Source organism: Coregonus lavaretus, assembly GCF_964263955.1.
Source record: "Coregonus lavaretus genome assembly, chromosome: 33".
Taxonomy (NCBI): domain Eukaryota; kingdom Metazoa; phylum Chordata; class Actinopteri; order Salmoniformes; family Salmonidae; genus Coregonus; species Coregonus lavaretus.
In genome coordinates, this window is record NC_140020.1 from 29222374 (window position 1) to 29247478 (window position 25105).

General features: G+C 42.2%; 3 protein-coding genes across 3 annotated transcripts; 2 read left to right on the forward strand and 1 right to left on the reverse strand.

Annotated features, from left to right (window-relative positions):
- Nucleotides 1–1482: 1482 nt before the first annotated feature.
- LOC311108359 (mitochondrial basic amino acids transporter-like) lies at nucleotides 1483–12821 on the forward strand. Its single transcript, XM_084150995.1, has 2 exons — nucleotides 1483–1928; nucleotides 11397–12821. The coding sequence occupies exon 2, from the start codon at nucleotides 11498–11500 to the stop codon at nucleotides 11963–11965; it is 468 nt and encodes a 155-aa protein (XP_084007121.1). The 5' UTR covers nucleotides 1483–1928; nucleotides 11397–11497; the 3' UTR covers nucleotides 11966–12821.
- A 7871-nt stretch (nucleotides 12822–20692) lies between these two features.
- Nucleotides 20693–22327, forward strand: LOC311108407 (uncharacterized protein; the record flags this gene model as incomplete). The annotated part of the gene is made up of 2 exons (XM_084151035.1): nucleotides 20693–20765; nucleotides 21326–22327. 2 exons carry the CDS (start codon nucleotides 20693–20695, stop codon nucleotides 22033–22035), a joined length of 783 nt encoding a protein of 260 aa, XP_084007161.1. The 3' UTR covers nucleotides 22036–22327.
- A 49-nt stretch (nucleotides 22328–22376) lies between these two features.
- LOC311108331 (uncharacterized protein) lies at nucleotides 22377–24119 on the reverse strand. The gene is made up of 3 exons (XM_084150959.1): nucleotides 23990–24119; nucleotides 23794–23902; nucleotides 22377–23554 (listed from the first exon to the last, which is right to left on the reverse strand). The coding sequence occupies exons 1-3, from the start codon at nucleotides 24062–24064 to the stop codon at nucleotides 22611–22613; spliced, it is 1128 nt and encodes a 375-aa protein (XP_084007085.1). The 5' UTR covers nucleotides 24065–24119; the 3' UTR covers nucleotides 22377–22610.
- Between the last annotated feature and the right edge of the window lie 986 nt (nucleotides 24120–25105).

A 25105-nucleotide genomic window follows, 5' to 3' on the forward strand; every position in this document is an offset into this window, starting at 1 on the left:
CCAGACCTCCATGGGTTGATACATTTGATTTCCATTGATACTTTTTGTGTGATTTTGTTGTCAGCACATTCAACTATGTAAAGAAAAAAGTATTTAATAAGATTATTTCATTAATTCAGATCTAGGATGTGTTGTTTAAGTGTTCCCTTTATTTTTTTGAGCAGTGTATAATACGAAATGGGTGATGGACATACACAAATTAATACATACCATATGAAATGTAACATATCATACTAAACAGGGCCAACATTATGGGTGGGCCCTAGGGGGTGGGCCCCAGGGGGGCTGGCCCGCCCTACTGTACCTCCTTGCCCGTCCAAATAAAATGTATAATTTATTTGACCGAGACGCGCGTCGACAGAAAGACACATCAATCTCAGATAAAGCATCCGAGCGAGTGAAAGGGCGCCCCTCTGTCTCCGTATGTGTAGACCATGTATCTGATGCTATCTGGACAAAAGGAGTATGGCATTTCATACTTTTTCTGACCAGACAGCATCAGATACTGTACATGGTCTACAAACTGTCGCTGTTTCGCTCGCTAGTTTCAGCAGAGAGGAACGGGTGAAGTGAGAGGGCTCACTCTCTCAAAAATCTGTCCTGAATAAATCCAATGCATTTCTATGGGCATTATATGCAGACCTAAGCTTGTCGCCTGCATTCCCGCCTTTAGGACAACGACTCGAATTGTTAGGGCAGAGACATCTCGTCATTATATACAGACCTCTGGTTAGACCACTTGCAAATTAGAAAGGAAAGTTGGCGGGTGCACTGTGCTCTGTTCGAATGCTAGCTCCCCCGAATGCTAGCTTTTCCTAAAATCATATAATTACTCCTGTCTAAATAAAATCGTTCAAAATACTTTACCAGACAGCTTAACTTAGACACAGAGGTTCATTAGCATATATATGTTTTAATAGCTGTGGATCGTTTCAAATCACAAGTGCATAGGCCTATGCCTATTTGGGAAGCCAGCAATTGGGTAGAAGGTGGGTAGAAGGATTACTTTATCCTATCCCAGGTATTCCTTAAAGAGGTGGGGTTTCAAGTGTCTCCGGAAGGTGGTGAGTGACTCCGCTGTCCTGGCGTCATGAGGGAGCTTGTTCCACCATTGGAGTGCCAGAGCAGCGAACAGTTTTTACTGGACTGAGCGGGAACTGTGCTTCCGCAGAGGTAGGGGGAAGAAACTGACGAAACTCACGAGCTGCCTATGGTCTTTATTATAACACCCATAAAAATAATGTGGGAGGTCCCGTGAAAAAAACGGCCCGCCTATAGAAATAAAATGCCTGTCCAACTGATTCGTTCTGGCGCTGGCCCTGATACTGAATGGAGTGTTTAAGTACAGAATAATACAGAATGCTCTGAGACCAGGTTGGAAATAAGCATCCCAGCAAAATAGTAACTATGGATACTGCATTGAGATTTGAATGTGTTATTGACTCCCTTTCTCAGAAGGAGTCAGTATAATTATACATTTTCAGAAGAAAAGAATATTCTAAATATGTTCGTCTGCTTACTCTTTTTGTGGGCGGCCAAGGTTTTTGTATTGCAAATGCAGCTGTCGACCGTGAAGTAGATATTTTTTTTACTAATAAAAAAGATTGGGTATCGATGTCTTGCCAAGGCTGCACTGCAGCGTGTACTCACAGGCGCTATCCCACTACTGGACGGCACGGGGGATTTGACCTGCTTCGTTTCCGACCTGGGCCGGTACACCCCTCCTTAGACGACCTGGTGGTCCCGGGCTCCCCCAGGAACACCATATCGATACCAAACTTAGTGCGGACACCCGTTCGACATACCGCGCTGCAGCCCAGAGCTCCTCAGCTCATTCGATCCACCAACCTCAGCCTCCCAGTGACTTGGATTACAGGCACGCGCCACCGCGCCCGGTGAGAAACTCAGCTGCAGGTAACGGTGATAAAGTGAGTAAGTAGCCCAGTCTGTAGCGTCATTTCGAAGAAGGGGTGTAGGCTACATTCCTTTGCAATGTCAATGGAAATAACGTAAACCTTTAAGTTCATCAAATTGCCCTACATTTGAATAGTTTTTCAATGAAAGTCAGAGTAGATAACGGAACATCTCTGACGGTCATTTGTTGATGTTTCTAGGATACAAAAGTAGTCTAGCCTGGGCCTATCTGTGCTGCTGGCTAGGTTGTAAAAAATGAATTAAGGTAAATTATGCATGGTTTACCATACATTGTGGAAGTGTAAAGTAAAAACACCTGTAACTAACAGTTTGAAATATTGTATTTTTATTAGTTACAAAATATATTTTAAAACAGTAACAGATTCAATAAAATACTTAGAAAAAGTATTGTGCTAATTTAAAATCTGCTAAGGCCCAAAAACATATGAATGAACAAAACCAAGGAATATGCTGACTTCATGCACATCACAATGGACATAATAAACACCAAACATATCATTCACACATCAACCATGCTTTGCTTAATTGATGTCTGCATCCCTACTGCATGCAATAAAAAAGTGTGTGAAAAATATACTAAAAGATGAGAATAGAACTATGAAGTCATCTTCAAGCACACTATGTGCTATCATAGATTCACATCAGCTGTAATAAATAAATAAATAAAAAAGATATCCTCTGTTACTCAATCAATAAAGCCTTAGACAGTTTGAAAGTCTATAGTCCAGCACAGGGAGAAGAGTAAGAAACTTGGGGTCATTCCTCCAGAACCAGGCTGGAGCTCAATACCAGATGCTTCTTCTATACAGAGAACAAAACATCACACATGGTTCCTCCTGGTTGTGTAAATGGTGACTATGGCAACCATGATGGGCAGTGCCATAAAGAGCATGATGTGACTGATGGGCAACTCAACAACATTTCTGGTACCTGGACATTGAGACAGACAGTGATTAAACAAAATCATTTTGATTAATTTATTTGAAAGTAAAGGTTGTATCACACAGAGGATCAATATCCATTAACCAAACACCTACAACTCTGTTTATATTGCTTCATCACAGAAGCTTTATTATTCAGTAAATATTTTACCCTGTGGAAGTAGATTGATAAATAGAAAAGGATCTTTAGTTTGCAAACACATAACCATTCTCAATCCTGTCCTTTTTGAGAACTTTAAACCACAAGCCCAAATGTAACACATGGTAAAATGTGTCACTTCTATAAGCTGATAAATATGTACCCTGCACAGGAGGCTGCTGAGGGGAGGACAGCTCATAATAATGGCTGGAATGGAGTTAATGGAATGGTATAAAAAAACAAACGTGTTTGATGTGTTCGATATCATTCCATTTATTCTGTTCCAGCCATTACTATGAGCCCATCCACTGGCCGCTATATACATTAACAATAGGCTGTGCCAGTAAACATCAACCACTGGTGATGGTATATGAGTCCGTTTTTACTCCGGGAACAACCCTATAGTGCTGCCAACGCAACCCGATCGAAGCTGCATGATGCGATACGGTATAGCGTAGCAGCCGTGCCAACCAAGAGCATGTCCTTTTCTTTATCAGCTTAACACAGGACACTCTCAACAACCCTTTCGATGCTGGATTTCGATCATAACTAAAGACCTGCTACTAGCTTCTCCATTTTGATGCTCTCTGTCTCTCCATCGCTTTCTCTCTGATGCAAGACACTGAATACGCTCGAGCAGAGCGACAGGGAAGATGCGATGGTGGTCCAGCACGGAAATCTAAAAGCATTATCAGACATTTATGAGACAGTATTACCAGGTCCGACTGGCGAAGACGTGCACCTGACCTACATAACTCATTTGGCCAAACATGTCTGGTCAACAAGCAACAACTTTCAATGGAGCCATGATGAAGAAAAGCCAGTGAGGAATAACATAGTTTTTGTCAATTCCACCATGAAGTTTGACAGTCCTGTCTCCTCTGTTTAACAGCCTACCCCTCCCATCAACACACTCTGCTTGGCGCAATTTACTATAGCCTAACGACAATCCCTAAATCAATCAAGGACCCCTTCTTTCACCCCCTGAGATATGTTTCTCCCCAATTCTGTTTACTTTCTAGTGCGTGTTCGTCCGTTTATTTTCCTAGAGAGAGAGAGAGAGAGAGGCAGAGAGAGAGAGAACAGCGCAGATGTCGTTGTCCACGGTGCTGAAACGCAGAAAACGCCCACAATTTACACATTTGCACACACAGCATCCTTAATTTTCAACAATTGACTACGCGTGGAGATTTAACACGCACAGCACATGGTTCATGTAATTCGAAAGGCGTGCCGCGTTTGCCTCTTTCTAACAGCTATACACACAGCCTAGAACGGATAAATAGGCAATATTAAACAAAAAGGCAACGAAAAAACTTTCTAGTACTGCTATCATACCGGGTTTAACAATAAAACCCCATCCTCCGATGTACTCAAGTCGAAAACGGCCTCACAATTCAAAACCTCGTGCTTAATTCTGTAGTAAAACTGTTTTGTGGGGGAAAACTAAAATAAAGCCTTTGCAATATAACAGAATAGAGAAATTTATACTTTTCTCCTACCTGTGCCGGTGGTCGGTGGTTTGCAGTCAGCAAGAGGAGGAAATGTCTGCGTATTTCAACAACTAACAGATATCACCCCAGTTCTGTATGGACTTGATTGCCGCAAAGGCAGTGCGCGTGGTCGATACCTCCTAAATTCTTCTTCAATGGAAAGCAGCATCTCTGCAATCGTAAAAGATGGAGGATGCGTTTGACGTCAGCAGCTTTGAATCGGCATCTGTCAAAAAGATCCGCACTTCTGCAGGCTTGGTAATGGGAAGCTGCATGTGCACGGGTAACAGCTCAATGGAAACCGCCATGTATTTTTAGGCAAACAACAGCATTGTGAATGTGTTTACAGTGTCGGATCATAGTATCACATCTCAGCCGTCGATTCTAGACATTTTCTCCATCAAAACCAGTATTGTTTAGTATTATTTTTGTGGCTTTATCGTGAGAAATAGATAACATAATAGATGTACACATGGTTGGCATGATGATGTTATTGAGCATCCACTACATTTTAGTCATTTAGCAGACGCTCTTATCCAGAGCGACTTAAAGTTAGTGAGTGCATACCTTTTTTCTTTTTCATACTGGCCCCCCGTGGGAATCGAACCCACAACCCTGGCGTTGCAAGCGCCATGCTCTACCAACTGAGCTACACGTGATTTAGTCCTATTGAAGCAAACTGCAGCCATACAATTAAAGAACCATCTTTTAAATGCTCTGAAACAAAATAGACTAGGGAAAACAGCCAGCTTTGTATTAATGGATAGTCGTTAGGGACCATTCGAAAATTAGTGGGGGTTGGGGGATTCCAACTCGAGATGTCATTTAAAAAATGCACCCCCCTCCCCAATGTTAAGAAAATATTTTCACATGACCCTCCCCTTGTAATTGAAAAAAAAAATGGCAATACCCTCCCCCTTCATTGAATTAACAGTGACAAAGTAGGCCTACCTCATTACTACAGTGCATTCTGAAAGTATTCAGACCCCTTGATTTTTTTCCAAATTTTGTTACGTTACAGCCTTATTCTAAAATGTATTAAATTAAATGTTTTCCTCATCAATCTACACACAATACCGTGTAATGACAAAGTGAAAACTGGTTTTTAGAAATGTTAGCAAATGTATAAAAAAATAAAAAACAGTAATTTAATATTTACATAAGTATTCAGACCCTTAGCTATTAGACTCGAAATTGAGCTCAGGTGCATCCTGTTTCCTTTCATCATCCTTGAGATGTTTCTACAACTTGATTGGAGTCCACCAGTGGTAAATTCAATTGATTGGACATGATTTGGAAAGTTTGGAACCACCAAGACTCTTCCTAGAGCTGGCCGCCCGGCCAAACTGAGCAATCAGTGGAGAAGGGCCTTTGTCAGGGAGGTGACCAAGAACCCGATGGTCACTCTGACAGAGCTCCAGAATTACACTGTGGAGATGGGAGAACCTTCCAGAAGGACAACCATCTCTGCAGCACTCCACCAATCAGGCCTTTATGGTAGAGTGGCCAGACAGAAGCCACTCCTCAGTAAAAGACACATGACAGCCTGCTTGTAGTTTGCCAAAAGGCACCTAAAGGACTCTCAGACCATGAGAAACAATATTCTCTGGTCTGATGAAACCAAGATTGAACTCTTTTGCATGAATGCCAAGCGTCACGTCTGGAGGAAACCTGGCACCATCCCTACGGTGAAGCATGGTGGTTGCAGCATCATGATGTGGGGATGTTTTTCAGTGGCAGGGACTGGGAGACTAGTCAGGATCGAGGGAAAGATGAACGGAGAAAAGTACAGAGAGATCCTTGATGAAAGCCTGCTCCAGATCGCTCAGGACCACAGACTGGGGTGAAGGTTCACCCTCCAACAGGACAATGACAAAAGCACACAGCCAAGACAATGCAGGAGTGGCTTCGGGACAAGTCTCTGAATGTCCTTGAGTGGCCCAGCCAGAGCCCGGACTTGAACTGGATTTTAACATCTGTGGAGAGACCTAGAAATTGCTGTGCAGCGACGCTCCCCATCCAATCTGACAGAGCTTGAGAGGATCTGCAGAGAAGAATGGGAGAAACTCCCCAAATACAGGTGTGCCAAGCTTGTAGCGTCATACCCAAGAAGACTCGCGGCTGTAATCGCTGCCAAAGGTGCTTCAACAAAGTACTGAGTAAAGGCTTTGAATACTTACAGTAAATGTAATATTTACGTTTTTATTTTTAATACATTTGCAAAAATGTCTAAAAACCTGTTTTAACTTTGTCATTATGGGGTATTGTGTGTAGATTAATGAGGGGGGGAAACTATTTAATCACTTTTAGAATAAGGCTATAATGTAACAAAATGTGGAAAAAGTCAAGGGGTCTGAATACTTTCTGAATGCAGGGGGTAAAAAAATCACCTTTATAATAGAACATTGCATGCATCTATCATTGTATTTTCGGGTCCCGGAAAAAAACGGTTTAATAAACGCATTAAATGCAATTCTAGTCATTTTACATGACTAAAGACATTAGCAGAATGTATTTTTTTATACCCGTTTTTCTGAGCTAATAGTCAGCAGGCCAGAACATAATATAATAGCAGCCCAATTCATTCCCCATCACTATAACACATCCGGTTAGTAAATAATCAATTCAATGACACATTTGAGATAAAATCACCAATGTCTCTAGTAAATGAGTTTTGTAGTCTTTGTCTATTTCTCTGTGCGTTGATTGGTGAAAAATAGTTAGCCTACCCTATTTCTTATTAGCTCAAAACAATCAGCTTGCAAGAGAAAATGTAGCTTTCGAAAAGTCTCAAAAGAAAGGCATATTTATAAAATAGAAGTTTCAAGGAAGAATGGACAGATAGATTTGCATTCATCGTACCACATTTCTCCAAATTTATCTGATGCCAAACCAGTGTATCTTGTTTGCAACAAAACTGTCGCTGTTTGTAAAAAATGTAATCTTTGACGTCATATGATTCTAAGCAATGTAAGCTACTTTTACAAGTTACATTGCCCTATCCCAGACAGAGGCACGAGGCAGAAATATTAAAGTTTAAACTGCTAGCTACTCTTCCATGGCTTAACACATCAAGAGAAGGTCACAAGTGCGTTCCTAAAAGCTGCCTGGGTTTAAACATCTCTTTTACAGAAAGTGAATAGCCAGAGTTACACATCGTAGGCCTATTAGATTACTTCACAAGCAAAGTAAAACATTTTACTTCTCGGCTAAAGAACTTCATAGTTCAGCCTCTGAATGTCATAGAGACAAAACAAATATATCCCCACATGCATCAGTCGCGTCTTAATTATTATTTCTTTTTCTTTTTAGGGGTAGATCAGCTTTAATATTGCAGATAAATTGTAACTTCCATCAATGTAATTGTCTGCATCACTTCCAATCCCCCATATGTTTTTATTTTCTCGCTAATATATATATATACAGTGGGGGAAAAAAGTATTTAGTCAGCCACCAATTGTGCAAGTTCTCCCACTTAAAAAGATGAGAGAGGCCTGTAATTTTCATCATAGGTACACGTCAACTATGACAGACAAAATGTGGGGGAAAAATCCAGAAAATCACATTGTAGGATTTTTTATGAATTTATTTGCAAATTATGGTGGAAAATAAGTATATATTAAAAAAATAAGTTTCTCAATACTTAAGTTTCTCAAACGTTTTCTGTAAGTCTTCACAAGGTTTTCACACACTGTTGCTGGTATTTTGGCCCATTCCTCCATGCAGATCTCCTCTAGAGCAGTGATGTTTTGGGGCTGCCGCTGGGCAACACGGACTTTCAACTCCCTCAAAAGATTTTCTATGGGGTTGAGATCTGGAGACTGGCTAGTCCACTCCAGGACCTTGAAATGCTTCTTACGAAGCCACTCCTTCGTTGCCCGGGCGGTGTGTTTGGGATCATTGTCATGCTGAAAGACCCAGCCACGTTTCATCTTCAATGCCCTTGCTGATGGAAGGAGGTTTTCACTCAAAATCTCACGATACATGGCCCCATTCATTCTTTCCTTTACACGGATCAGTCGTCCTGGTCCCTTTGCAGAAAAACAGCCCCAAAGCATGATGTTTCCACCCCCATGCTTCACAGTAGGTATGGTGTTCTTTGGATGCAACTCAGCATTCTTTGTCCTCCAAACACGACGAGTTGAGTTTTTACCAAAAAGTTCTATTTTGGTTTCATCTGACCATATGACATTCTCCCAATCCTCTTCTGGATCATCCAAATGCACTCTAGCAAACTTCAGACGGGCCTGGACATGTACTGGCTTAAGCAGGGGGACACGTCTGGCACTGGAGGATTTGAGTCCCTGGCGGCGTAGTGTGTTACTGATGGTAGGCTTTGTTACTTTGGTCCCAGCTCTCTGCAGGTCATTCACTAGGTCCCCCCGTGTGGTTCTGGGATTTTTGCTCACCGTTCTTGTGATCATTTTAACCCCACGGGGTGAGATCTTGCGTGGAGCCTCTTGCGTGGAGCCTCTTAAAGAAGAAGTTACAGGTCTGTGAGAGCCAGAAATCTTGCTTGTTTGTAGGTGACAAAATACTTATTTTCCACCATAATTTGCAAATAAATTCATAAAAAATCCTACAATGTGATTTTCTGGAAAAAAAATTCTCAATTAGTTTGTCATAGTTGACGTGTACCTATGATGAAAATTACAGGCCTCTCTCATATTTTTAAGTGGGAGAACTTGCACAATTGGTGGCTGACTAAATACTTTTTTCCCCCACTGTATATAAAATACATGAAAATCACGTTTTTGACATTTGATATCAATATGAGTGAGGTACAGTGCATTCGCAAAGTATTCAGACCTCTTGACTTTTCCACATTTTGTTATGTTACAGCCCTATTCTAAAATGGATTAAATTGTTTCCCCCCCCCCCTTCAATCTACACACAATACCCCATAATGACAAAGCAAAAACAGGTTTTTAGAAAATTATGCAAATTTCTGTTTTAAAAAAAAGAAAGAAAACAAAAATATTACATTTACATAAGTATTCAGACCCTTTACTCAGTACTTTGTTGAAGCACCTTTGGCAGCGATTACAGTCTCGAGTCTTCTTTGACGCTACAAGCTTGGCACACCTGTATTTGGGCAATTTCTCCCATTCTTCTCTGCAGATCATCTCAAGCTCTGTCAGGTTGGATGGGGAGCGTCGCTGCACAGCTATTTTCAGGTCTCTCCAGAGATGTTCAAGTCCGAGCTCTGGCTGGGCCACTCTAGGACATTCAGACTTGTCCCGAAGCCACTCCTGCCTTGTCTTGGCTGAGTGTTTAGGGTCGTTGTCCTGTTGGAAGGTGTATGTTCAGCCTAGTCTGAGGTCCTGAGCGCTTTGGAGCAGGTTTTTTCATCAAGGATCTCTCTGTACTTTGCTCCGTTCATCTTTCCTTTGATCCTGACTAGTCTCCCAGTCCCTGCTGCTGAAAAAACATCCCCACAGCATGATGCTGCCACCACCATGCTTCACCGTAGGGATGGTACAGGTTTCCTCCAGACGTGACGCTTGGCATTCAGGCCAAAGAGTTCAGTCTGAGAGTCTTTAGGTGCCTTTTGGCAAACTCCAAGCGGGCTGTCATGTGCCTTTTACTGAGGAGTGGCTTCTGTCTGGCCACTCTAGAACAAAGTCCTGATTGGTGGAGTGAAGCAGAAATTCTTGTCCTTCTGGAAGTTTCTCCCATCTCCACAGAGGAACTCTGCAGCTCTGTCAGAGTGACAATCAGGTTCTTGGTCACCTCCCTGACCAAGACCCTTCTCCTCCGATTGCTCAGTTTGGCCGGATGGCCAGTTCTAGGAAGAGTCTTGGTGGTTCCAAACTTCTTCCATTTAAGAATAATGGAGGCCACTGTGTTCTTGGGGACCTTCTGTGTCTCTACACAATCCTGTCTCGGAGCTCTATGGACAATTCCTTCGACCTCATGGCTTGGTTTTTGCTCTGACATACACTGTCAACTGTGGGACCTTATATAGACAGGTGTATGCTTTTCCAAATCATGTCCAATCAATTGAATTTACCACAGGTGGACTCCAATCAAGATGTAGAAACATCTCAAGGATGATCAATGGAAACAGGATGCACCTGAGCTCAATTTCAAGTCTCGTAGCAAAGGGTCTGAATACTTATGTAAATAAGGTATTTCTGTTTTTTTTCCTTCTATAAACCTGTTTTCATTTTGTCTTTACAGGGTATTGTGTGTAGATTGATGAGGCAAAAAATGAATTTTATCAATTTCATAATAAGGCTGTAACTTAACAAAATGTGGAAAAAGTCATGGGGCCTGAATACTTTCCGAAGGCACTGTATGTTGTAAAAAAAAAAGAATATATATGTTATTGCAAACATGCAGCACTGCCTTAGGAGTGTGCCATATCATGATTTGATGAGGGATTTGTTACTGTAATATAACAAAAACGGTTGCCAACACTTGCAAGAATACTTTTCTAGGCAAAAGTGTTCCATGTTTCATTCATACACATTAGTTGGTTTCTGCAACATCTGGTGGTGGAGCAACCTAGCTAACTAGCCAAGCCAGCTAACTAGCCAAGCCAGCTAACTAGCCAACCTAGCTAACTAGCCAACAAATCAAACAATTTGTGCATCACACACTGCCCTTTCAAGCTAGCCACTTAGCTACCTCTGTAGCAAATAACATTTTAGATTATCTGAGCTAGCTAGCATAATGTACTCTGCTCTGCCCCTGCACTGCTAGGAAAGCGTGTGTACCATAGCATTTGAGTTCAAAGGGTTCACCAATGGCACTAACTTTAATAAAAAGTTGACAACTTTCAGGAAAATAATTGTATGGCCACCTATTTCATGTTTCTCCACAAGTCAACCTTTCCATATTGGTGCCCATCACTAGTATTTATAATTATACTGTGTTACTAAGGCACTGGGGAGAAGAAGTCCAAGAGGAAGCTGTACAAGAACTCCCTGGACTGCCTGGCCAGTATCTACAAGTGGGAGGGGCTGCTGGGGGTGAACCGCGGCATGGTCACCACGCTGATCCGAGAGACCCCCTGCTTTGGAGTCTACTTCCTGACCTACGACTTTCTGACCCGCTCCATTGGCTGCGAGCCCGGCGAACCTTACATGATCCCCAAGCTGCTATTTGCCGGCGGGATGTCCGGGGTCACCTGCTGGCTGTCCACCTATCCTGTGGACGTGATTAAGTCCCGCCTCCAGGCGGACGGGATGGGCGGAGTCTACCAGTACAGCAGCATCGCTGACTGCGTGCGGCAGAGTGTGAGAAGGGAGGGGCTCAGAGTGTTCACGCGAGGTCTCACCTCCACCCTGCTCAGGGCGTTTCCCGTCAACGCTGTCACCTTCGCCACAGTCACTCTGGTGCTGATGTACGCACGGGGGGTGGAGGAGGGGCCCAAGGAATGTGAACCGGCGTCCCCCGGCACAGCTCACCACACACAGCTACAGCAGCAGGCCCAAGCCTCCAGCCTGTGACCTGAGTCTGGAGGTGTTACTCCCACCTGAGCTGCTCTACTGTGGGGTGGGGGAGGGAGGGAAACCCATAGGGGCCCAATGCCCTTTGAATCTCTGAGTATGGAAACACATAGACTCCTGATTCAGCTATTTGTATATCTATAGATATGCTGTGTCGCCACTTGACTTGTAAATATAATTTACTTATAATTTACTCGAAGCACTGATAATGTTGGAAGATGAGATAAAGAAAGAAAACCAAAATGGTTATGGTTAGGTCGCTGGTACTAACTAGTACGACCACAAGTCTACTAACTAGGACTGTAATCAAATCAAATGTTATTTGTCACATGCTTCGTAGACAACAGGTTTAGACTAACAGTGAAATGCTTACTTACGGGTCCTTTTCCAACAATGCTGAGTTAAAGATAAGATATATTTTTTAAATATAGAATACAAATAGTGACATGGGGAATAAATACACAGTGAATAACAAATACAAATAAAGAGTTAAAATAACATGGCTGTATACAGGGAGCCCCAGTACTGAGTCGATGTGCAGGGGTACGAGGTAATTGAGGTAGCTATGTACTGTACATATAGGTAGGGGTAAAGTGACTAGGCAACAGGATAGATAATACACATTAGCAGCAGCGTGTGTGTATGTGTGTGGACGTTTTTAACTATACTTGTGGGGACTAGAAGTCCCCACAAGAATAGTAAACTAACAAAAAATTAACCAACTGGGTATATTTTGTTGGTCCCGACAAGGTCAAATGCTATTTCTAGGGGGTTTAGGGTTAAGAATTAGTGTTAGGGTTAGAATTAGGTTTAGGAGCTAGGGTTAGTTTTAGGGTTAGGATTAAGGTTAGGTTTTCGGGTTAGGGTATGGGTATGGGTTAGGTTTAGGGTTAGGGAGAATAGGATTTTGAATGGGACTGAATTGTGTGTCCCCACAAGGTTAGTTGTACAACACTGTGTGTGTGGCGCCCCCGTATTGAGGGTCAGCGTGGCGGATGTGTTGTTTACTACCCTCACCACCTGGGGGAGGCCCATCAGGAAGTGCAGGTGGTAAATAGACAGCTACGAAAAATACTACAACTTATCATGAGGTATTCTAACTCAGGCGAGCAGAACCTCGAGACTTCCTTAATATTAGAAATTGCGCACCAGCTGTTGTTAATGGTCTGATTGTGCAGTTTATCCTTGTATAGCTCTGTCCTCCTTGCACAGTAACTATTCAGTAGCCTACTTTGGCCTCTAAGGAGACTTATATGTAGAGTAGTAGTTGAACTAAAGCACTTCTCATGTCCGAACTGAAACACAACATACAGTTTACTGTACCTGAGCGATATCTGAATGCTGAAGGAATGCCCAGAATGTGATGTTTTGTTTGAAACACAAGTGTGAATCAAAGAGTTGGCAATAATTGTGTGTTTTGTTTTTGGATGGGATTTGTTTTACGGAAATAATGTGAAGTTGTGTCTTTGATGTTATACTTGTGTATAAATGTGAGATTAGTTTTATTTTTGTTTTTAAAGATGTGATTGGCTAAATTTCTCTGTAAATATTGCAAATGCTGGAGTGAGGATTTTTGTGTGTGCACCTTTATGCATGTTTGGTCAGTATCAGAATTATTATTATTATTATTATTAGTAGTAGTAGTAGTAGTAGTAGTAGTTTTTGTTTTTGCCTGAATGTTACTGTCGTTGCTGTTAACTAATCTAGTTGTCTCTTGGACTGATAACCCATTGGCTCTCCTCATCCTGTATCCTTTAGTATATCTGTTACCTCCTGCCATTTTAGAGTATTTGTAATGGGGCGTTGATGTATATTTCTTACTGGTTTGTGAGCAACTGATTAGTATTTCCACAGATTTCTCTCCTATATGTATGATGGGAACATGTGTATGCTGTTCTTGAATGAGGGTATTCATATAGTAGGCTATACACATCTGTGGACCTATGATAGCATTGACACACAATATCCATGTGTCTGTAAGGGGGGAAGAACACACACACTGAATTGTCTCTAGTGTATTGCTGCTGTAAAGAACGATCACTGTCATAACCTTCTGAAACAAAGGATTCAGGAAAATCCAAAAATGACATCACAGTGACATTCTTTAAAAGAGCTTCTATGACATCATAATGGCATTATCTAACATATCCACTATGACATCATACAGTCCATTCGGAAAGTATTCAGACTCCTTCACTTTTTCCACATTTAGGATTTGCATTTAAAATGTGCAGAGAAGAATGGGAGAAACTCCCCAAATACAGGTGTGCCAAGCTTGTAGCCTCATACCCAAGAAGACTCAATTCAACTAAGTACTGAGTAAAAGGTCTGAATATTTATGTAAATGTTATTTTCCTGAGTTTTTTTTATATAAATGTGCAAACATTTCTAAAAACCTTTGTCATTATGGGGTATTGTGTGTAGATTGATGAGGGGAAAAAACAATGTAATCCACTTTAGAATAAGGCTGTAACGTAACAAAATGTGGAAAAAGTCAAGGGGTCTGTATACTTTCCGAATGCACTTTATGTACTGAATTGTTGAATGTAGCAATGTTTTCCCACAAAATGGTCTCTGACTTTTACCAGGAGGATAATAAACATGTACTATACACCTGTAACGATCAGAGATCCTATTCGATACATTTTGGTTGGTTAGGGGTTATTTGCTGGTTGGATAAAACAGCCTCAACCCTTATAATACTGCTGTCCTGCGGTCTACTGAATTTGGGATTATGGATTATGGTTGTGGGTTAATGGGAAAAAAAGATTGCTGAGTGACATTCAGTTTGCCAATCAGATTTGCCAGTGCTAATTGTTACTTTTAACCTATTTTATATGTCACCATAATGTTTTATTGTGCTTAATTGTATTCATTTCAATGTTCTCATACTCCTTCAGTCCTAGACACAATAGAGGCTAAAGTTAACTGGCAATTACAAATCATTTGGACTCTAGTTTTGTGGGAAGATGCAATATGTACCAGATATGTCTGATAATCTGATAGATCATTTAAATGTAAATATAAAACCTATATTTTTCAATGTCAATTAGTTGTGGTGTCTTCAATGTTCTTCAAGGTCTCTTTCTCTTATCATGTGAGGTTTGCTGTTGCAAACTCAAAAGATGGAGACACTGATATTTTTGTAACAAACTAATGATGCTTAGCCAGCGTTGGTACATCAAGGTGACTTGTAGAAAATGTGAAAATCAATAAACGATAAAACAAGTGTTTTATTTTCATACTGCATCTTACTAACTAATAGCAAGGCAACAATAAACATGTTGTCCCCCAACTACTTAGCATGTTAGCTAAACCTTCCCCTAACCTTAACCCTTTTAGCTAACCCTTCTCCTAAACTTAACCCTAAACCCTAGCCTAGATAATGTTAGCCACCTAGGTAGAATTCGTAACATACAGTATCTCACAAAAGTGAGTACACCCCTCACATTTTTGTAAATATTTGAGTATATCTTTTCATGTGACAACACTGAAGAAATGACACTTTGCTACAATGTAAAGTAGTGAGTGTACAGCTTGTATAACAGTGTACATTTGCTGTCCCCTCAAAATAACACAACACACAGCCATTAATGTCTAAACCGCTGGCAACAAAAGTGAGTACACCCCTAAGTGAAAATGTTCAAATTGGGCCCAAAGTGTCAATATTTTGTGTGGCCACCATCATTTTCCAGCACTGCCTTAACCCTCTTGGGAATTGAGTTCACCAGAGCTTCACAGGTTGCCACTGGAGTCCTCTTCCACTCCTCCATGACGACATCACAGAGCTGGTGGATGTTAGAGACCTTGCACTCCTCCACCTTCCATTTGAGGATGCCCCACAGATGCTCAATAGGGGTTAGGTCTGGAGACATGCATGGCCAGTCCATCACCTTTACCCTCAGCTTCTTTAGCAAGGCAGTGGTCGTCTTGGAGGTGTGTTTGGGGTCGTTATCATGTTGGAATACTGCCCTGCGTCCCAGTCTCCGAAGGGAGGGGATCATGCTCTGCTTCAGTATGACACAGTACATGTTGGCATTCATGGTTCCCTCAATGAACTGTAGCTCCCCAGTGCCGGCAGCACTCATGCAGCCTCAGACCATGACACTCCCACCACCATGCTTGACTGTAGGCAAGACACACTTGTCTTTGTACTCCTCACCTGGTTGCCACCACACACGCTTGACACCATCTGAACCAAATAAGTTTATATTGGTCTCATCAGACCACAGGACATGGTTCCAGTAATCCATGTCCTTAGTCTGCTTGTCTTCAGCAAACTGTTTGCGGGCTTTCTTGTGCATCATCTTTAGAAGAGGCTTCCTTTTGGGACGACAGCCATGCAGACCAATTTGATGCAGTGTGCAGCATATGGTCTGAGCACTGACAGGCTGACCCCCCCACCCCTTCAACCTCTGCAGCAATGCTGGCAGCACTCATACGTCTATTTCCCAAAGACAACCTCTGGATATGACGCTGAGCACGTGCACTCAACTTATTTGGTCGACCATGGCGAGGCCTGTTCTGAGTGGAACCTGTCCTGTTAAACCGCTGTATGGTCTTGGCCACCGTGCTGCAGCTCAGATTCAGGGTCTTGGCAATCTTCTTATAGTCCAGGCCATCTTCATGTAGAGCAACAATAATTTTTTTCAGATCCTCAGAGAGTTCTTTGCCATGAGGTGCCATGTTGAACTTCCAGTGACTAGTATGAGGGAGTGTGAGAGCGATGACACCAAATTTAACACACCTGCTCCCCATTTACACCTGAGACATTGTAACACTAACGAGTCACATGACACCGGGGAGGGAAAATGGCTAATTGGGCCCAATTTGGACATTTTCATTTAGGGGTGTACTCACTTTTGTTGCCAGCGGTTTAGACATTAATGGCTGTGTGTTGAGTTATTTTGAGGAGACAGCAAATGTACACTGTTATACAAGCTGTCACTACTTTACATTGTAGCAAAGTGTCATTTCTTCAGTGTTGTCACATGAAAATATATACTCAAATATTTACGAAAATGTGAGGGGTGTACTCACTTTTGTGAGATACTGTATCATACGTTTTGCTAATTCATAACATATTGTATGTTTTTGCAAATTCGTCACATATAATACGAATTGTAATTCGTAACATACACTGCTCAAAAAAATAAAGGGAACACTTAAACAACACAATGTAACTCCAAGTCAATCACACTTCTGTGAAATCAAACTGTCCACTTAGGAAGCAACACTGATTGACAATACATTTCACATGCTGTTGTGCAAATGGAATAGACAACAGGTGGAAATTATAGGCAATTAGCAAGACACCCCCAATAAAGAAGTGGTTCTGCAGGTGGTGACCACAGACCACTTCTCAGTTCCTATGCTTCCTGGCTGATGTTTTGGTCACTTTTGAATGCTGGCGGTGCTTTCACTCTAGTGGTAGCATGAGACGGAGTCTACAACCCACACAAGTGGCTCAGGTAGTGCAGCTCATCCAGGATGGCACATTAATGCGAGCTGTGGCAAGAAGGTTTGCTGTGTCTGTCAGCGTAGTGTCCAGAGCATGGAGGCGCTACCAGGAGACAGGCCAGTACATCAGGAGACGTGGAGGAGGCCGTAGGAGGGCAACAACCCAGCAGCAGGACCGCTACCTCCGCCTTTGTGCAAGGAGGAGCAGGAGGAGCACTGCCAGAGCCCTGCAAAATCACATCCAGCAGGCCACAAATGTGCATGTGTCTGCTCAAACGGTCAGAAACAGACTCCATGAGGGTGGTATGAGGGCCCGACGTCCACAGGTGGGGGTTGTGCTTACAGCCCAACACCGTGCAGGACGTTTGGCATTTGCCAGAGAACACCAAGATTGGCAAATTCGCCACTGGCGCCCTGTGCTCTTCACAGATGAAAGCAGGTTCACACTGAGCACATGTGACAGACGTGACAGAGTCTGGAGACGCCGTGGAGAATGTGACAGACGTGACAGAGTCTGGAGACGCCGTGGAGAACGTTCTGCTGCCTGCAACATCCTCCAGCATGACCGGTTTGGCGGTGGGTCAGTCATGGTGTGGGGTGTCATTTCTTTGGGGGGCCGCACAGCCCTCCATGTGCTCGCCAGAGGTAGGCTGACTGCCATTAGGTACCGAGATGAGATCCTCAGACCCCTTGTGAGACCATATGCTGGTGCGGTTGGCCCTGGGTTCCTCCTAATGCAAGACAATGCTAGACCTCATGTGGCTGGAGTGTGTCAGCAGTTCCTGCAAGAGGAAGGCATTGATGCTATGGACTGGCCCGCCCGTTCCCCAGACCTGAATCCAATTGAGCACATCTGGGACATCATGTCTCGCTCCATCCACCAACGCCACGTTGCACCACAGACTATCCAGGAGTTGGCGGATGCTTTAGTCCAGGTCTGGGAGGAGATCCCTCAGGAGACCATCCGCCACCTCATCAGGAGCATGCCCAGGCGTTGTAGGGAGGTCATACAGGCACGTGGAGGCCACACACACTACTGAGCCTCATTTTGACTTGTTTTAAGGACATTACATCAAAGTTGGATCAGCCTGTAGTGTGGTTTTACACTTTAATTTTGAGGGTGACTCCAAATCCAGACCTCCATGGGTTGATAAATTTGATTTCCATTGATAATTTTTGTGTGATTTTGTTGTCTGCACATTCAACTATGTAAAGAAAAAAGTTTTTAATAAGATTATTTCATTAATTCAGATCTAGGATGTGTTGTTTAAGTGTTCCCTTTATTTTTTTGAGCAGTGTATAATACGAAATGGGTGATGGACATACACAAATTAATACATACCATATGAAATGTAACATATCATACTAAACAGGGCCAACATTATGGGTGGGCCCTAGGGGGGCGGGCCCCAGGGGGGCTGGCCCGCCCTACTGTACCTCCTTGCCCGTCCAAATAAAATGTCTAATTTATTTGACCGAGACGCGCGTCGACAGAAAGACACATCAATCTCAGATAAAGCATCCGAGCGAGTGAAAGGGCGCCCCTCTGTCTCCGTATGTGTAGACCATGTATCTGATGCTATCTGGACAAAAGGAGTATGGCATTTCATACTTTTTCTGACCAGACAGCATCAGATACTGTACATGGTCTACAAACTGTCGCTGTTTCGCTCGCTAGTTTCAGCAGAGAGGAACGGGTGAAGTGAGAGGGCTCACTCTCTCAAAAATCTGTCCTGAATAAATCCAATGCATTTCTATGGGCATTATATGCAGACCTAAGCTTGTCGCCTGCATTCCCGCCTTTAGGACAACGACTCGAATTGTTAGGGCAGAGACATCTCGTCATTATATACAGACCTCTGGTTAGACCACTTGCAAATTAGAAAGGAAAGTTGGCGGGTGCACTGTGCTCTGTTCGAATGCTAGCTCCCCCGAATGCTAGCTTTTCCTAAAATCATATAATTACTCCTGTCTAAATAAAATCATTCAAAATACTTTACCAGACAGCTTAACTTAGACACAGAGGTTCATTAGCATATATATATTTTAATAGCTGTGGATCGTTTCAAATCACAAGTGCATAGGCCTATGCCTATTTGGGAAGCCAGCAATTGGGTAGAAGGTGGGTAGAAGGATTACTTTATCCTATCCCAGGTATAGGCCCTTTTCACGATGACGTCATCTAACTTCCGCCTTTCCGCGTAGCAGGTTAACTTCACTTCCGTTCGCCCGTAACCTGAGACTTCTCAACGAAAATACAACTGTTGACCACTAACTAGCAAGCTAGCTACTTGAAGAAATTCCAAAAGGTACGTTTAAGTTAAATTAGTAAAGTTAAGAGTAATAATGTTTACGTATATGCAATGGTTTGTAACTTGCTAACGTTATTGTTAATTCATAATTGTTCACTGCCTTAGTTACTTAAAAGTGGGCTAACGTTAGCTAACAACAACTTAGTACCAGATACCGATAACGTTAAAAGGTAGCGTTACATTGCTGCCTGGCTGTAATGTAACAAGTTTACTTAGCTAGCTATCTAACCCTTTGTTAGGCAGTTAGTTTATTCATGAATGTATAGTAACTCACCTATTCAAATACTGTTGTGCATGATAGCTAGATAAATATTGATTCCTGGTCAAAGCTGAATGTTAATTTAGCTGTTTCTTTTCTCCCGGTGTCTGTATCGCAACAGTATCCCATCCAACACCGAAGCATGGCACAATCTTCGAGAAGATGCTATTGCAGTGTACCATTTTGTTCAAACAACAAACAGAAATTCCCGTATCTGAGTTTTCACGATTTCCCTGTTGATGGAGAAATACGTGCCCGTTGGGTGAGGGCGATCAGGAGAGATGAGGGACCAAGTTTTAAGATTCTTCGTGGGAGCACCTTTGTTTGCAGTCAGCACTTTCCCCCTGAGGATAGATACACATCGGCCAGTGGACGGATCCGTATTAAACAGGGATCAGTGCCGTCTAGATTCCACTGGAATGATTGGGGTAAGGATAGGTAGACAGCGTTAAACGTAATACTACTGTAATCCAATAATATATTACTTGTACAAAATGTTTAATAATTTAATCCTGATGCAATATAGCTGCTACATTTTGTCATTTTAGGGACTGAAAAGTGATTACCAAAATGTATCATGACAAGCATATGGTTAATTTCACACATATAGGAGGCGGCTCACAAGCTCGGGAGTCAGTTTACCAGCGAGCAAGAAAGCGTCTTGGTGTTGCTGTCCTGGATGATTCTGATCATGAGATGCCTGACAGCACAGAGGGTGCTTTGCCTGCAGTGACAAACGATCACGACTATGCCTGCCGTCCTTCTCCTGGTTAGTATTACAAATAAGAGTAACCATGTATCTGTTTGGCAAAAAAAGTAAAAGTATATGGCAGTTAAGTAAAAATACTATTTTATACTACGATTTGGAGTAACTGGTCTCTCTGTGAAAAGACTTGGCGTTTTAAACCTCATCCATCTTAGAAGCTTCTTCAGTTTTATTTATTGAAAATGGGATGGGATAGATGAGTAATAACTAACCTACCAACATGTATGCTTTTTCTTCCCCTTAAGGTAAACTGGACAGTGCTACTCAAAGAATTCGAGAGTTGGAGCTGCAAGTGTTGTCCCTAGAAATTGAGATCCAGCACCTGACAGTTAAGAAGCAGCATCCACTCCTTTTTAATTTTTGTGTCACAGATGAGGACTATCGCTACTACACACGATTCAGCTCAAAGGAGGTCTTCACTGTGTTTTGGGATTCTGTTTATCCCTCTGCTTCACGGCTTGTATACTGGTCTAAGGCACAGCAAACGGCACATGTGACACCTAGCCCTCACCGAAAACTTCCACTTATTGATGAACTATTTATGTTTCTGTGTCGTGTTGCAGCTGGGCTTCAGGAGAAAACCTTGTCTACCATCTTTGAGGTCAGCCTGTCCACAGTTAGCCGCATCATTTTAACATGGACTAGCTACCTTTACCAGGTTCTTGGCTCACTGCCGGTGTGGATGACAAGAGAGCAGGTGCAGGCCACAATGCCTGATAAGTTCAAGCTCTACTGCCCTCAGGTGAGAGTTATAGTAGACTGCACCGAGATCCGCTGTGAAACACCATCCTCCCTCTCACTACAGTCAGAAACCTTTTCGAGCTACAAAAATCACACCACCTTTAAAGGGCTGATTGGTGTAGCTCCATGTGGTGTTATCACATTTGTATCAAAGCTCTACACAGGCTCCATCTCCGACATGGAAATAACACGGAAATGTCAGATCTTGCATTTACTTCAGCCCGGAGATGAATTAATGGCGGACAAGGGTTTCCTGATCGAGAGGATGTTGTCAGAAGTGGGGGCAACACTCGTCATCCCTCCACTGAAAAAATCTCCTCAGCTCAGCAGGGAGGACACTCTTAAGACCCAGGCCATCGCCCGGCTGAGGATTTTAGTCGAGAGGGCCATACGGAGGGTGAAGGAGTACCATATCTGGGATGGGCTTGTTCCTCTTTCCACAGTGGGTTCAGTGAATCAGCTGTGGGCCATCTGCTGCCTCATGTCGAACTATCAGGGACCTCTTGACATTAAAGGAGACAAACCAGTCTGATGTTTTTGTCAACTGGAAGTTGTATATTTCCTGAGTAAGCTAGATGGGCTGTAAATAGAAGTACTTTTATATTACTGTATTGTATGTACAAAAAAATGTAAATATGAATTAACTTTGTTGGTAATTTAATTGATCTAATGTTATACTGTATGTTTTTGTTAAGGGTAATAACTTTTTCATAGCTATTAATGAACCTAATGTGATATATTGTAAAAATATCCAACTATTAACCATGTTATGTGCTTATGTGTCATGGCACTGATGGAACTATTAAATATATGTTTGCAAGCAACTGCTTCCAATCCTTTTTGATTTTGGTAAGAGCATTTACAACATCGCAATCCTTTTCAAAATTTGTATTTCAATACATAGATATACAGTATATAACACAATTAAGTTCATTTGCAGTTAAAGAAAAACATGTCGACATTTACATCACAATCCTTTTCAAAATGTGTGTTTCAGTACATAGGAGATATACAGTATATGACAAGTTAATTTGCAGTTAAAGAAAAAAATGTCAAAGGTTCACCTTCCACATTTACCTTAACACTATTTACACATAAAATTCTGCCTTATGTTTTATAACTTAAGAAGACATCCATGTAGATGTTATAATAGAAATGATCAAGCTTCTGTCGCATTGAGTGGATAATCTCCTCATCCCTAAAGATTCTCTCAACTGTGAAGTCAGTGCGGGTATCTGTAATGAAGTCACACCACTGAAGTCCGCTTAAGGCGAGTTGGCCTTGAACCTGATAGTAGTATTTGTGGCTCTTCTTAAGGCAGGCCTGGCCTTTAACTGTGATCAGGTGTTTAACTTGGGTAACATTTTCAACATCGCAACTCTTAACCTCAGCAAGACCAAATGGTGGTGCTTCTGTTGGGCAGAAGACTTTAGCATCCGGGCTGGCTGCAAGGTGAGGTGAATCAGGGTGGATGATGACCCCGCATTGTTTCAGAGAGACATCACAAAAATCAGAATATTGCCTCAGTATCTTAGGTTCCAGATCCAACCCTCTTCTCATAGCAGCTGTCTGAGGAGTTCCTCTCAGAATGCGGGTTGCCAAAGCCTTGGCAGACAACTCCCCACGAACATGGCATATTTCACGGAATCTGCTGGCTGTCAGTCGGGGTTTGCGTACCTGGCTCCACAGCTGGCATTCTGACTGCATTCTTGTTTCTGCTTCAATAGCAGCAGACATCTCCTCTGACACAATCAGGCTGTCCAAATGACATTGTTGTATGTAGTTGGGCTCAAAATCAATGGGAAATTTAAAGTTGTAACCTTCAATAGGCAACTGAGGAAACTCACTGGCACCAGGGTGTTTAATAATATCTCTACTTAATTCTAGAGGGCACTGGTAAGAAAGCACAGACCCAAATGGCACAGGGCCAAATTTAGAGTCCACCAAATTAAGGCCCTCAAGCCCGTGCAGCAATTTGCAAATCCCTGGTTGTGGACGGATGTCTTTCAGTTTCTCAGCACTGGCCATGACGTGAGGATCCGGAATAGGCCCTGGCATGAAAGTGAGATATGTCAAGTTTAGATTTCATTAAATGCCACCTTATCTTTTTCACTAAAAAAGACAACCACACTCATCCAGTCTCGTACATGCTTCTAATACAAATAAAAAAATATCCACTGAAAGTCTATATAAAAAGTAACAAATAATAATCACTTTTATGTTTGTATTATTTTAGAAATGCACTAAAGTCTTTGTGCTCTAGTACAGGCGGGGGCTCATTCAGACTCACCATCATAGGCTCGGTACAGTGTGCACTTCACACCAGCTCTGACACTTGTTTTTTTCTTAGCCGCTGGTTTACACACCGCCATATCATTGGTGGCCTCTGGTACAATTCCCTGTGATATAATAATGATGAACAATACATTGTCAAAAGTCAATACAAACTGCAAAGTTCTGCATCAGTGTAACAAATAATGTCTGACCTGTGTCCTAGGCCGGTGCCAGGTCTGCAGTGCGCTGGTGCATGACAGAGGCAATGGCACTGTCTTAAAGCCCATGGTAACATAGTGAGCACTTTGAAAAAGAAGTGCTACTATGTGATTACATAGTGCTTTCCCAGCAGAGCAGGAACATGACATGTGATTGAGTACCACAGGAACCTCTGCAGAGTCTAGTGTAACCTGTTCATAGAGACATAACAATTAGTGCTGTACTTACAAAACATTTTTTCTGCGTTTCATTATAAACTACTGTACACAATTTTCAAAACCCAATTTCTTTTTTTAATTAAGAAAAATTGGCTGTTCTGAAACCTTTGACAAGTAGTGCCAACACTTATCGAAAATTTGAACATGTTGAGTTATCACAGAATCTTTCCCAGTCTTTATTGCCGTCAACAACCCACATCGGTTTGTAAGAATTTCGTTGTGTATTAAGTTTAATGATACAAAATCAGAGCTCAGACTGAGAAACAAACTGATCCACAGTGGAACTTTGTGGAATCATTCTTATTAAATCTGCAACCGCAGCAAAACACAACAAAAAGAAAACTTATCTATCTTAACCTATCTTATCATAATGTTAGAGAACTGTTTATCTGAGAAACCTGAAGCCGATGAGCCTCCTCATTTTTCTTCATGGACCTGTAACATCGCCCTCTCACTGTCACCTCACCGTTAACTACACTTGAGACTGTTTCAATACAGTGATTGGGAGAAAGGGCGCAGCATTAGCCATTAATACATTACTGACTCTTATCTTACGGTCGATACAAACAGCAGTAATATTAAAAAGAGGCTGCAAAACAGAAACTCGTCAGCTCATAACCTTCGCTAGCATAGGGCTAATTTAAGCTAAATAAAGATAAACACGTACCTTCATAATCAAACAGGTAACCTTCAACGAAGAACTTGTAGCCTTTATCAAGCTTCGATCTTGAAGTAAGGGACCACTTGTCAGCAAGTCGTTCTACGTCGTTAAGTCGTATTGGTGGCAGATGTGAAAGGGACTGGGTGAACTCCATAATGATGTGCTACTAGCTAAGCGTTCCTAAGCGACACCGGATGTAAACATAACCTGCATCGCGGCAGAACGGAAGT

Coding starts and splice junctions, on each gene's coding strand:
- LOC311108331 (XM_084150959.1), bottom strand. CDS start 24,064: ATGGGCTTTAAGACAGTGCCATTGCCTCTGTCATGCACCAGCGCACTG. Junction 23,903..23,989: donor GGCACCGGCCTAGGACACAG/GTCAGACATTAT, acceptor ATTATATCACAG/GGAATTGTACCAGAGGCCAC. Junction 23,555..23,793: donor ACTGTACCGAGCCTATGATG/GTGAGTCTGAAT, acceptor CTTTCATGCCAG/GGCCTATTCCGGATCCTCAC.
- LOC311108359 (XM_084150995.1), top strand. CDS start 11,498: ATGGTCACCACGCTGATCCGAGAGACCCCCTGCTTTGGAGTCTACTTC.